This window comes from Melanostigma gelatinosum (genome assembly GCF_949748355.1).
Source record: "Melanostigma gelatinosum genome assembly, chromosome: 4".
Classification (NCBI taxonomy): domain Eukaryota; kingdom Metazoa; phylum Chordata; class Actinopteri; order Perciformes; family Zoarcidae; genus Melanostigma; species Melanostigma gelatinosum.
This window is the reverse complement of record NC_136637.1, coordinates 27,640,224-27,654,187: the sequence shown is the minus strand read 5'-3', so window position 1 is coordinate 27,654,187 and position 13,964 is coordinate 27,640,224. Positions and strand designations below refer to the sequence as shown.

General features: G+C 42.6%; 1 protein-coding gene across 1 annotated transcript; it reads right to left on the bottom strand.

Annotated features, from left to right (window-relative positions):
• Positions 1 to 120: 120 nt before the first annotated feature.
• On the bottom strand, positions 121 to 9,622 carry LOC306776564 (uncharacterized protein; the record flags this gene model as incomplete). Its single annotated transcript, XM_079267276.1, has 18 exons — positions 9,316 to 9,622; positions 8,436 to 8,601; positions 8,189 to 8,341; positions 7,949 to 8,109; positions 7,605 to 7,781; positions 7,369 to 7,507; positions 6,996 to 7,183; positions 6,759 to 6,900; positions 6,494 to 6,660; positions 3,582 to 3,830; positions 3,105 to 3,270; positions 2,857 to 3,009; positions 2,623 to 2,783; positions 2,213 to 2,386; positions 1,977 to 2,118; positions 1,656 to 1,843; positions 592 to 733; positions 121 to 263 (listed from the first exon to the last, which is right to left on the bottom strand). Exons 1-18 carry the CDS (start codon positions 9,505 to 9,507, stop codon positions 121 to 123), a joined length of 3,003 nt encoding a protein of 1,000 aa, XP_079123402.1. The 5' UTR covers positions 9,508 to 9,622.
• Between the last annotated feature and the right edge of the window lie 4,342 nt (positions 9,623 to 13,964).

Sequence of the window (13,964 nt, the reverse complement as noted above, 5' to 3'; positions counted from 1 at the left end):
AAATTAGCAAATGAACCCGATCAGGGTTGATTCTGCCAAACAAACTGTCGGTCACCGACTTCCAATACGTGGACATGACTTTGATCATTTTTGCTGACGTGGATTTACATGCTCATTGGTTTACATAAGAATGTCTCCAATGATTCCCTCTGTACTCAGCTCGACTCCATCCAGTGTGCTAAAATTCATTTTCTGAAACAAACTGACGAAAAAGAGAAACAGCTCCATTCTTGCCAGGCCTTCGCCCGGACATGCACGTTTGCCTGGAAAAGGAGCGCAGAGATGCACAAGAATGTAGGCGAGAGCGTGGGAAGTAAAGAAAAAAATCCAAAATCAATATAGGTGTTTATTTTACTACTTTGTCTGTTTGCGTCTGTAGATTTCTCCTAAATTCACCAAATGTTAGCATTAGATGACGCCTCATTTCCATATGTAAACATAACATTTCAAAAAACTTGTCATACAAGAAAATAATTGTCTTAATGTAAGTAATCAACTGGGAGGCTTCGTGGTGACATGCATTCGTTAACATTATTACCCCGTTCACCTGTAGTGTCTCCTCTACAGTAACCAGTTAAATGTGAACGTTACCTGCAGAGAAAGGTAAAAATGCGTCCCTCCTCACAAGCTTCCCTCCAGCATCCAGGAAGTGTTCGGGGTTGAAGGTGTCGGGAGTTTCCCATTCAGTCTTGTCAAACAGCACAGAGGTCAGGTTGGGCATCACGGCGGTTCCCTGCACGCACAAAGAGACGGGAATCAGTTTGATATCGTGGAAACAAAAGGCTCAGAAGAGATCCGTGGATCGTACAGCCGCAGCTGAGGAGGTGTGATAAGGGCAGAGACAACAAGTGGCTGTTGACACTGTAAAGAACGCTGATCACAAGGTCCCTGCTGAACGGACGTCACAGGAGAGTTGTGTTCCTACGTGATGTCAGCTCAATGAATTCCCAGTTGTTTGTCGTGTCAGATGTTCATATCATGTTCTCTCATTCATTTCAGGGGTTTGTCTGTACAAAATGTCACCACTTCATCGTCTTACCTTCTTACAATACAACAAATGTATTTTTAGCATTTTTCCCGTTTCCTCTTCTTTGATTGTAAATCTCCAGGTGATGTCAGGACAGTCAATGTTTCTTGCAGTGACCTTAGCCTAGATTAACATGTATGACATCACAAACTGCACACAATTACACTTTGTTGTCTGTTGAATGCAGTTGTTTCACAATCTTTTATCCTCGAGGCTCCCCTACTTCGATCTAAGAAAAGCTAAAATCCTCGATTTCCACGAAGTGAGTCAGCGTCTTAAATGAGTTGGTTTGTTTTTACGACTGGCTCAGTTTCATCAACACAAATAAATTACTTTGGGACTTAAAACGCTCTGGAGCAGTTGGAAATGTCTGAAAAAACCCAATGCAGGAATCTAACTACTCGTATAGTAGAATACTAACACTCGTCTTCATCTGACACTGTGCACAAATACCCGGTTTAAACAGAGTGTGGACGACTATTTGTGACTGAGGACAAATATATCTTTTAAAAAAGTCTTATATGCAGACTTTTGTTTAACGTCTCCAGTGAACGTATTGTTATGATTTTAGTTACACATGTGGAAATCCATTTTTGAGAACCGTACAATCCCTGCTAGGTAGATGCACCTTGGGTATGAAGTAACCGCCCAGTGTCGTGTCCTTGGCGGCCATTCTGAGTCCATTGAGAGGAACAATGTTTCCCATCCTCTGGATCTCGTGGATGACGGCGTCTGTGTAGGGCAGGTTGGGTCTGTCTGCCATCGTGGGCTGCCGGGTCTGTCCGATCACTCCGTCTATCTCTGCCTGGACTTTGTCTCGGAAGTGAAATAAAAAGATGTTTAATTGAACAATTAATGTGACGTCTTTGATCTTAAGCGTGTTCTGTCTGCAGCATCTATTAATCTACTTCTTGTGCTGCTGCTGTGGGGCTCTTATCTCAACACCCACCCTGGATATGAGGGCTCCTGATGAGATAGATGAGGCCCCACTGCAGGGTCTTGGAAGTGGTTTCGCTACCAGCCAGGAACAGATCCAGACAGCACAGAACCAGGTTGCCATCGTCGAAACCCAATTCACTGTTTCTGTTGCGCTGTTGAGCAAGGCGGAGGGACAAACATACGGTCAGTTAGTTTTTCGTATCTCATACGTATCGATTGGCCGAGTCAACATTGTAAACACAATACTTTCTCCTCTATCAGGAAGACGTCGATGTAATCTCGTGGGTTGCCGGGGTCCAGGTCCAACCTGTGCCTCTCTACCTCTCGCCTGATGGAGGCCTCCAAAGATTTGGAGCTGCTGAAGATGCCATTGTGAGGCCCCGGCAGGTGTTCCATCAGAGCTGGGAACGCATCGTATAGCTGTTTGGAAAGTAAACGGGTTCTTCAGTGGTGTTGTTTAAGATCTCACTTCAGCTCACAATATTTTACTTAAACTTTCATTTGACAGATTGACAAATCCGACTTGCATAAAAGACTGTTTTATCAACTGATAATTAGCTATAATCAAACGTTTGGACACGCTGGTTCTGATCCATGTTATGAATGCCTTTAGCCGTGCGATTTGCTACTTGTGTCTCAGCTGCTGTGCATCTTACGAGAGCCCATATGGAGCCCTCCAAATAGGCCATCTCAGTCAGATCCTTCAGCATGCTCTGGAAGTTGCGGTCGCTGTAGTCAAACCGTTTCCCAAACACGATCTGGCAGATGATGTTGCCCACAGCATTGTTCAAGAGGGGCACCGGGTCAAATGGCTCACCTGAGCAGAAAGAAATGTCTTGAGTGTATTGTTGCTTTTCATTCAGTTACATTTTGTTCTTTTTTTTGCCAACCTTTCTCCTTCTCCATCGCCTCCTGCAGACGATGACTCTCCTCACAGATGCTCTGCTCCATGGAGCTCTTGGCCAGGCCAAAGGTACGTAACGTGGCCATGGCAAGACGCCGCTGTCTCCTCCACACTTTCCCATTACTGAAGAAAAGACCCGCTGAGACAGAGACCAACCACATGACATTACTAAGGTAGGGATCAGCAGGCAGGTTGACTTCTTGAACACTGATGTGCTGTATCTTCGTGAGTCACCTGAATTCCCTGAATAGATTCGGGTCACCATCGAGCTGTAAGGCCGGTCCACAAAGTTGTCGGCCTGTGTCACTATGGCTTCTTTCACCGTCTTCCACCCAGACACAAACACTGTTCTGTGTCTTCCCAGACGTATGCACAACACATTCCCATAAACATCAGCTAGCTGTGGATGCAGGGGCAGAGAATAAGTGGCCTGTTGTCCAGCATGTGACTCTGATAAGATGCATATTTCAAGACAATAGTTTCTGTGACACTGGCAAACTATCAGTCGCTTCCCATTGTTTTCTACCATAAATGTTTTAATATTTTGTTGATGCAGTCTCATGTGATTTATTTTGTTTGCCCTTTATTTGAGGATCTGTCTCGGCTACATGCTAAAGTAGTGCAGGATATAGATAACAGGAATCTTCCTTCCACTTTTAGCTCAGGTTTTCACAAAAAACACTTCCTCATAGAATGAAAATATGATCTTACCTTGGTTAGGTAAATGTGAGGCTGTTTAGATTCGATGTTGAATATGTTTCCCAAAAGAGGGAGAGATGGTGGTCCCGGTGGAAAATTGGGTGGATCCTTTTTGTTCCGAAAAGACACCACGAGGAGAACGGCAAAAGTAAAAAGCAGCATTCCCCTCAGATCAAGCCACAGAAACAAATCACACAGCCACATAGTGAGGCAGAGAAGACGAGCAAGGGGCCGATGAGCTTCACCTGCTCTGGTACTTTGCTGACTCACGACATCTGTGGATGTAATGACCGTTGTGTGTGACAGAGAGCGAGGACACGCCGCCATTAACCAAATACAGAGTAAGAATAAACTAAAAACTGGCCCAAAGTTACACACCATAACAAAGCGGGAGCATCAAACAGTAGTCGTTCAGCTGCTGTCCCATAATGCTGAATGTGATGTGATGTATATGTCTTTGGTTCTTCTGCTTAAATTTCCAGAAAAGGTCGGGGTAGCCATTGTGGTGTGGACGGCCCACAAAAACCTGTAGTTTATCGACTGCCCCCATCTCATACCACCCTGGATCCAAGAATATTAAGCCAGATTCATTTTCCCACCTGTGTGGAGACTAACCCTTTTGCTTTTAACTCAGAGGTTGTGTTGAGGTGTTCACACAGGAGGTGCTTCATCTTCTGCTTGTACACCTGGTGGGAAAAAAGTGAATCAAATGTGCATTGTAAAATGAATTTCACCCTTACATCAGTCAATGGGTAATCTTTGCTTAACAAATGACAAACTAGTATCTGAAAAAACAGAATGCAATCACATGATTTCTCCTAACTTTTAAAGTTGAGAGGACAACCGGTACATGCCACTAAAGAACTACGGACGCACAATGGATTGTAGGATAGTGAGGATAAACAAATACACTGGCTGTGGATCAAAAAAAGGTTGCATCTACTGACTGCATTTAAAGATCTTTGTTACCTGTTACGGCATATTATGGCATAAAATAAAGACGTGGTAAAAATCTAGCCTGTGAATTTGGGTGCAGTTCGACTATAACTACAATACACTTGTGTATTAACCTCACCTTGATCTCTACTTGGTGGCGCCCCTCATCCTCCTATAAGTCCTTATCAAAATTCTTCTTTTCAGCCTTGACCTCTAGTTTACTCTCTGTGAACACCCTAAATGTGTGGATCTTGTCCCTCTCTAGCTGAAAGTAGTGTCTCTTCCCTCTCTCTGTCCAGCTCCACTCGAAGGCGCACAATCTGCTCTTCCAGCTGAAATACAGAAATGTATTTTATTGTGGGCATATGAGCCAGACAATCTAGATGATCGTGTAGCCGATTACCTCATTTATCCTAGTTGTAAATGTCAAAGTCCAATGTTTAGTTCACAGGGGGCAGAAATATAAATCAGACATATGTCTGCTCTGGAGGAAGGTCTGAGAATCTTTAAAGATTGTGTTAACACAGCATGCATATTTGCAGTGAATGAAATAAGCAGTCATGATGGAGAACAAAACTAATCCTGTAAAGTTATTGTAAATAGCTTAAGAACGTATGAGTAGCTGTTATCTCAGCTTCTGACTCCAGTGAAAATAATGTGGTTTGATTGTCGTTGCACTTCTTGTAAATCACATATTATTTAAGTGTATTTAATTGGAGATTAATTAATTATATCAATTTCAATATACATCTTTATATATGAACAGACATACAGTAAAACAAAACTAAAATACATCCCTGTCAACAAATTACAAAAAGCTAAGAGAAAAATATTACGCAAAAAATAAGGTATTTTCTGAAACAAAGTAATTAATAATTAGTCAAAACATGTATTAAATGAAGGCATTACAACCTTCAACCAGACAAAAGTTTGAGAAAAATAATCCAGATTCAGGGCTATCTGGAATGGGCCTAGAGATTACCAATTTATAAGAAAAGGCCTGCAATAAAAAGTGGGGAGTTTAAACTTGATGAGCATTTCACCAGGCAGGGAGGGTCTTATGAAAAGATGCTTCAGGTAACTTAGTGTCCAGTGTTTTGAGAACTTCACCCACACTAGGAACCCAACATCGAGATATCTCGGCCTCTGCTGCATTGATTTGGACCAGATGTATATGGGGACAGTGTACCATAAATGCATTGCACCAGATGTAAACACAATGCTAGATCCATCTGTTGTCCCTGGGATCTTTGACTACAGTTAATGTATTTGACATGGTGCTGTGTTTATTAAAGGGCCAGAATGCACTAAAAACCTTTTTAAACCTACCTGAGGGGATCCTTTCCACTGCGAACAAGGTAAAGACGAGCTCTGAGTTCCCTGCTCCCAGCGCCTGCCCTCCAAATAATGTTTTTGTGGCAGCCGACTTCTGTTCTCGGGTCCTTCAGTGGGGATACTCTTCACATCTTGGATGCCACCCTGGTGTCACAAGCACCACGTACATTTCCAGTGGCTTCAAAATCGGTCACCAGCTATGAATGTGTGTTTGTTTTATTTACTTATGAAGTAAAACCAGGTTTGTGATCGATTCATTCCGATCCTTTATTGATTGTTAACAAATGTGCTCAAATACTTTGTTGATAATGATTTCAGTTATTGTTATATAATGGCTGACACATGACATTTGTCATTTTAAAGAACATGTTTACAAAACCTTGATATATTGAATCAATAATTAATAACTACTACTAAAGGGCAAAGGGTAATGTCTTAAAAGCAGTGCCATTATCACAAGAATATTTTCACCTACAAAAATAACTCACATGTAACCCTAACCCACTCAAATGTACAGGCAGAGAGACTAAACAAGTCCCCAACAGGATGGAAAAATAACTAAAGATTTCTCTCCTGAAGCTTTTTTGCTGAGTCTTGTCGCACGTTATTTAGAAAGAAATCAGTTCAGTGAGATGTTACATAATTCAGTGAGCCTTGGCGTGAACCTTGAAGGGGTGTGGTACGCGTGTAATTCCAGTTATTCCTTCTGTACTCAACTCTACTCCATCAGGAACAGAGAAAGAGAACTTCTGTAGTAAAGCGACCAAAAACAGGAACAGCTCCATCTTGGCCAGGTTTTCACCAAGACACGCACGTTTCCCTGAAGAGACCACAAACACATATGAAGGTGTCACAGCTCAGGATTAAGAATATATTCTGGTTCAGGTTAGGGTTTAGATTGAGGTGGATGTGGTTTACCTGCAGAGAAAGCTAGGAGAGCTTCTCTCTTCACAAACTTTCCCTCAGCATCCAGGAAGTGTCCGGGGTTGAAGGTGTCCGGAGTCTCCCATTCAGTCTTGTCGGACAGCACAGTGGTTAGGTTGGGCAACAAGGACGTACCCTAGAAAACAAGATCCATATGCTAAGACTAAGTAATTCACCCACATTTTACAAATAATCGTGTTGAGACTTAAAGTAACTGTGCGCTAAATGCACCTTGGGTATGAAGTAACCGCCCAGCATCGTATCCTTGGCGGCCAGTCTGAGCGCATTCAGAGCAATAATGTTTCCCATCCTCTGGGTCTCGTGGAGGACGGCATCAGTGTAGGGCAGGTTGGGTCTGTCTGCCATACTGGGCTGTCGGGTCCGTCCGATCACTCCGTCTATTTCTGCCTGGACTTTATCTAGGAAACCAAGAACATGGAAGGAACAGGGTGAGCCATCAGCCTCAGCTGAACTTTGTGATCAGTGCTTGTTGACAAATATTAGCATGCTACATGCTAAACTAAGATTGTGAAACAGCATGTTAGCATTGTTACTGTGAGAAATGCATTCAGATCAAAGCAGCCTCACAGAGCATGTGACCTACCCTTAATATCAGGGAGTTTTATGAGATAAACCAAAGCCCAAAGCAAAGTGGTGGAGGTTGTCTCCGTTCCAGCCACGAACAGATCCATAGAGTTCAGAGCCAGATTGGTCTCAGTGAAACCCAGATCAGACTCTTTGTGCTGTTCAGAAACACATATAAAATCCATTAGTGAGTGATTGATAGATAGATAGACAGGAAGGGCAACACTTTGTCCTACACTGCAGCTGCTAGCTTACATTCTTCATTTCAATGATGAAAGCGTCAATGTAGTCCCGGGGATCGCTGTGGTCCAGGTCCTTCTTGTGGCTCTCTATCTCCTGACTGAAGAAGTCCTGGATGGCGTTGAAATGAGTGAACATTTTGTTGTGAGGACCTGGCAAGTGCTTCATCACTCCGGGGAATGCCTGATACAGCTATTCAGAAGAAACAGTAGATGAGAGAAATTTCCAAACACGTCACCTTTCACCTTACGTGATTCATTTAACCACAGACTTGGGTCTCTCGTCAGAGGATTGACTCTCTCAATCCCAGTAGAATCTTATCTCTCTGTCAATGATTGAACTAAATGGATATTACTGACCAGACCCCATACAGAGCCCTCCAGTTGAATAACTTCAGACAAATACTTCAGCATGGTCTGGAAGTTGTGGTCGCTGTAGTCAAACCGTTTCCCCATCACCAGCTGGCAAATGATGTTGGACGCAGCATTGTTGAAGAGGACTGCTGGGTTGAAAGGTTCACCTGGAGGAGAGGAGTCTACGGTTCAGACAATGCTATGCTACTGAAGAGCTGTTGATAATGACCTCATTGTTTACACCACCTTTCTCCTTCTCTATCTCCTCCTGCAGGTGTCGGAACTCCTCACAGATACTCTGCTCCATGGTTCTTTTGCCCAGGCCGAAGTTACGTAAGGTAGACAAGGCAAAGCGTCGCTGTCTCTTCCATGTTTCACCGTTGCTCATGAACAGACCGCCTAGACACAAGCATGCAGAGGAAGTGGGGTTAACGGCTCAGGGGAACTAATTCCTTCACAATATGAGACGAGAGAGAGAGAAAGATTTGCACACCTGTGTCTCCTGAGTAAAACCTGTCAGTGATTGCATTGAATGGTCGATCCACAAAGTTGTCGGCTTGTGTCACTATGGCTTCCTTCACCATCTTGTACCCACAGACAAACACCATCTTTTCACCGCCGAAGCGGACACTGAACACATTCCCGTAGATGTCAGCCAGCTGTGGACAATGAATCAAGAAGAAACACTGATGAACGCCAACACACTACTGCACCAGGGGACCTTTTAAATTGTTCAAAGACAAGACCTACCATTACCCAATGAGCAGCCAATAGGTGTTCCAGGATCAGAACTTCACATTAATTGTTTTTTTCTCAATTTGACCACCAGTTACCAGTATCTGCTATTAGTTTCCCAATACAAAATATTAAAGTTGCATCCGGGTGAACCATTAAAAATAATTTAAATCACTTCCTTTCTTTTTTTGTCACACAAAGTTATACTTCAGTGTTTCCCCTGGTTTACAGCTTGGGGGGGGGGGGGGGCAGCACTTGTCTGGACTTGGACGCAGAGCAGGAGAGCTACTCTGGCTGCTACTCGCAGGAGAGCGTGTAAATAAGATAAATAACACAAGGCTGTTTAGTTTGTTTAATAAAAGAACAAGGTATAGACCTGTTCTATAGGAAAGGGAACCTGAAATGACTTCTGTTGTGATCTGGTGCGATATAAAAAACAAAATGAACTCCACCTTCAAGGGGGGGGGGGAACACTTATTGTTATTGTCCACATACTTCACTATTACGATACAAATTGCACAATAGCGTTTGTGAAAGATCTTAAACTGACTGAAAATTCCATTGAGTGAATCAAATAAATAGTTCAAATCTGTCTCAATAAAATTCACACTGAAATGAAAATATGCATTCAACTTTACCTTTGAAAAATACTTGTATGGATGTTTCCTGTCCATGCTGAAAAAATTCCCCACAACGGGAAGACAAAACGGTCCTGGAGGATAATTTGGAGGATTCCTGTGTTTGAGGAAGTCTGCTATTATGATGAAAACGAAAATAAAGAGGAATAGCACCTTGAAGTCAAAATCCAGCAAAAAATTAAAAAGCCCCATTGTTAAAGAGAGTTGAAGCAGCAACACGATTGAAGGTCCGAGACTCTGCCTCTTCAAGAACCGCCCATCGTTATATAATGCCTATTCATGCTTGATTTAACCCTTAAATGGTCCATGCATCTTGACTACTCTCATTACCAACATTACAGGACGGACGACTTAAAAAACAATCTGTCAATCACAGTCTGCACAAAAGGGTGTGTGACACTTTACAAGCAGCTACATGAGCAACAACAATGTAAAACTCCTTCAGTGACCTTCGACTGAAGTTGGCTGTTCATAGTGTAAACAGTGTCTGAGCCAACATACAAAGTAGAGTGGGAGGAACATACAAAGTAGAGTGGGAGGGAGTGGGAGGAACAAACAAAGTAGAGTGGGAGGAACAAACAAAGTAGAGTGGGAGGAACATACAAAGTAGAGTGGGAGGGAGTGGGAGGAACATACAAAGTAGAGTGGGAGCAAAAGGCATCTGATCCATTGTGGAGCTGCATGTCAATGAGTATAGGCAGGAACAGATCCAGACAAAATAGAACCAGATTTCCAGTCAACACCTAGTGGTCTGTTTCTGTACTGCTATCAGGCAAAGCAGAGGAACAAACATTCAGCCACATACAGTCAGTAGGTTTTGGGTTTTCATCCATATTGATTGGCTTTGTCAACACCATACTTTCTCCTCTATTTTAAAGAACATATTGATAACAAATATATTAATGAAATCTTTATACATTGTCATTAATTACAAGGACAAAGGGAAATGTCTCATAAACAGAGCCATGAACACAAGAATATTTTAATGAAGAAATGATGCTATCACATACAACTACATGTGACAGAGAGAATGAAAGTATTCAGTACTGTCACGGGGCATGATGAGGACTCACGCGCCGACAGTCGGATGCAGTGAGAAAAGGGCTTTGATGAAATACGAACACAACAGGGAATCCAAGGACGAGACAAGAGACGAGGGGGGAAATCCGGCAGGACGAGGCGAGGCAGGGCGACTGGGAAACAGGACGAGCACAAACAGGCGTGTAGGTATGAACCTGGCAGTGAGTGCGTGAGAGACAGGGGTTCATGAAGTGGTTTGAACAGGTGAGGAGAGTTGTGCTGATGAGGGAGTGCTTGATTACCGATCAGGGACAGGTGAAGGGTTGGACTGGTGCTGAGGGAGTGGCTGACAGGTAGAGTGATTGCTTAGCGGCAGGATTAGGGAGTTAGGCTGGTGCTGAGGGAGTAAGGAGGGTGAAACTAAACAAAGACACACAAGGCAAAGCCTGATCGTGACAAGCAGTAATAGACTAATAACAATAGTAGCAGTGGGTGTTAGGCAGGGCCACGGCAGAACGCACGACCGTGGTCCCGGTACAACAAGATCCTTGGAAATCTAGGATCACCAAGTCAGAAATGTGATACTTCTTATACCCGGAGGGATTAGAAGCAGATATTTGTTTCTAAAACGTTCCATTTCTACGCAACAACCTGTGGAGCTTACATTAGCATAGTACGTCAGCATGCCATTTAAAGGTGTACTAAATGAATACACATGCTGCTTTTAATGATTGTAACAGTGAATAAGGATCTACCTAGCTTTACACGAACAGTGTTCCTTAATTCTGATGTCTCGATGTGGTGGTTTGCTTTTACACTGTGATCTGTAGATTATGGCTTCTCTAATTTGAAGGATTCCTGTTCTTGAGGAAGTCTGCTATTATGATGAAAATAAACGTAAACAGGAATAACCCCTCGATGTCAAAACCCAGCAAAAAATGATTATGCCACATTTTTAAAGAGAGTTGAACCAGCAGCAGGAGGACTGTCTGAGCTTCTCAATACTTGACCCTACACTTCATGCTACTAACATTACTGTACATATACCACTTAAAAACGAATTTGGACTTTGCTCGAAAGCAGTGGCGGCTGGTGGAAAATGTTCTAGGTAGGGCCATGCTATCAATTTCAGCAAACATCCCAGTATGATTTCATGCAAAAAAAATGTAAGTATCAAACACGCATTATTACTTGGCTGTTAAATATTTAACATGTATTCCAACACGAAAACAATCAGTAAATAACACTTATATAATATAATATAACATGTTCATTTATTGAGATGCCCCTATGGACCTTGTTATAGGAGGTAAAGATCAGGAGAAGTAAACATGAAGTGTAATTATGAATACTGATGTTAAATTAAGCTGTGATGAGTTTTCACTGTTAATTTAACATCTCTATTACATGTTGATGCCTCCATGACCAAGTTAAGCAGATGAGACTGAGGACAGCTATGTAGAAGAAAAGATGTTCACTTTGTCTAATATGTAGCTTGACAGAGTTCTCATGTGTCTCCTGGTGTTCTCATGTTTCCTTACCTCCTCATCCCTCACTCCCGTAACTGTCCGTGCTGGATCTGTATGAAGCTGCTTCTTCTTCTTCTCCTGAATTTGTGGCGGTTGGCGGTTTTTTTTCTTGATTGAACATTGTCAACAGACATTCAGCAGATCATGAACATTCTTACACAAATAAGATTTAGGTATAAAAAGTAAATGTCAATCAAATAAAATCAAAAAAAATAAGGTATCTAAACATAATGGTATCTTAAGAGGGGCTAAAGAAAATAATGTTTTATTCATTTTATTTTATTATTTAAAATATATAATTATAGTATATATACATACACACATACATACATATGTGTACATGTATATATTTACTAAAATCGACCCATGCACAGTGGCCTTAGTTACCTCAGCAGATGCCCAAACCACGATGCTGAGTTTTCTCGACTTAAAAGTTTCAGTGGACTGCACTCCTTATTAGTAAAGTTGACATTTTGAGTAAGCTCAACTTTTTCCAAAGGGATTTGTTGACTCAACTTTAAAAAAGGTGTTAGTCCAACAAATTTGAAGTTGGGCTTTTTAGAGTGCAGGACAAATCGACGGCCTCACATCACCCGCGTACTCCGATCTCTCCACTGGCTCCCTGTAGCATCTAGGATACACTTTAACATTCTCACCATCACTTACAGAGCACTTCACGGTCAGGCTGTAAGAGCCGTGGTGACCGAGCCTTTGAGGCAGTGGCCCCTCAAAACCCACCTGTTTAGGCTGGCGTTTGAGTAAAAACCCATGTCCTAGACCTGCTCTTAAAATATGTTTTACATTTTTATTTTATTATTTTTTATTTATTTTATTTTTTTATTTTTTTATATTCTCTGTGTAGATCATTTATTGATCCTAGGGTCACATTGTGTTTTTTATGCTTTTAAATGTCTGCTCTGTTAAGCACTTTGTGATACTACTGTCTGTGAAAAGCGCTATATCAATAAAATTCATTCATTCATTCAAGTAATATCATGTCAAGAAATATGATGGCAATAACTCATGAGCAACAACAATCTCAGCTCAGAAATGTTATAACACACAAGTGCAAAACCTCTCCAGTCTTTATAGCCTTTCACTTAGATTGCATCGTGACAGGGGCGGACTGGGGGGAAAAAGTGGCCCGGGATTTACTGTCAGACCGGCCCACTCAATACACGGCGCGCTGCCCACTCAATGCACGGTTTTTGCAGCAACTCACTCTTTTCTGCAACACAGTCTATGATTTTCTCACTGTCCAGCATCTGCAAAACATCTGTCTGAGTAGCCATCAACATAAAAGCCTCCAGGTGCTGTTGAGAGAGCGAGCTCCTGAGCCTGTTTTTGATATATTTCAGCGTCGAAAAGCTTCGCTCGCATGCTACCTGTGTGACAGAGAGGATAATCAGGAACCTGTATGCAAGGCCTATGATGTGGTATGCATCTGTCAGGAGGTTGTACTGCTTCAGAACTCGGTAGCAACAGATTGGACAGTCCTTGCAAGATGAGCACTTTTTGTAAACCATCTCTGCCTCATCTTCAGCATCCTCCGGCCGGCTTCTGTTGTCTTGGTTGTGTACTCCTCAAATACTGATGCCTTCAGCCTATCCCACTGTCGTGCCAGACGTTTGAGCTCGCTTTGTAACTCGCATAGTCAAATCAACGTAATTAACACAATGACAGCCACAAAGTCATAAGAACCAGTCACATATATTCATATGACAACAAAGCACATCAATCCAGCAGACCTGCAGCGGATCCACGCATTCCACCACACAAGAGCACGAGCCATCAAATATTATTCATAAAAACGTTACTGCAGATGTAAAAAAACAAACGCAGTTTGTCACTTACCAAATTCTTTGTTGACAAAGAATTTAATCCCAGTACATCGTTTCAGTTCCAGTAAGAAGTCCTTCTCGATTCATGGACGCCGTGACAGTAAAGCCGCCCCTGTATTTCGCCGGTCTACGGCGGCCATTCGCACCTCCGCCGGCCCCGCCCCGACCGTCGCCCGGCACGAGCGCACGGCGCAGACCGCGGTTATAGAGAAAAGTTTTTAAAAGCACCGTAGTGTCCAGCCGTGCTATGGCGTCCTCG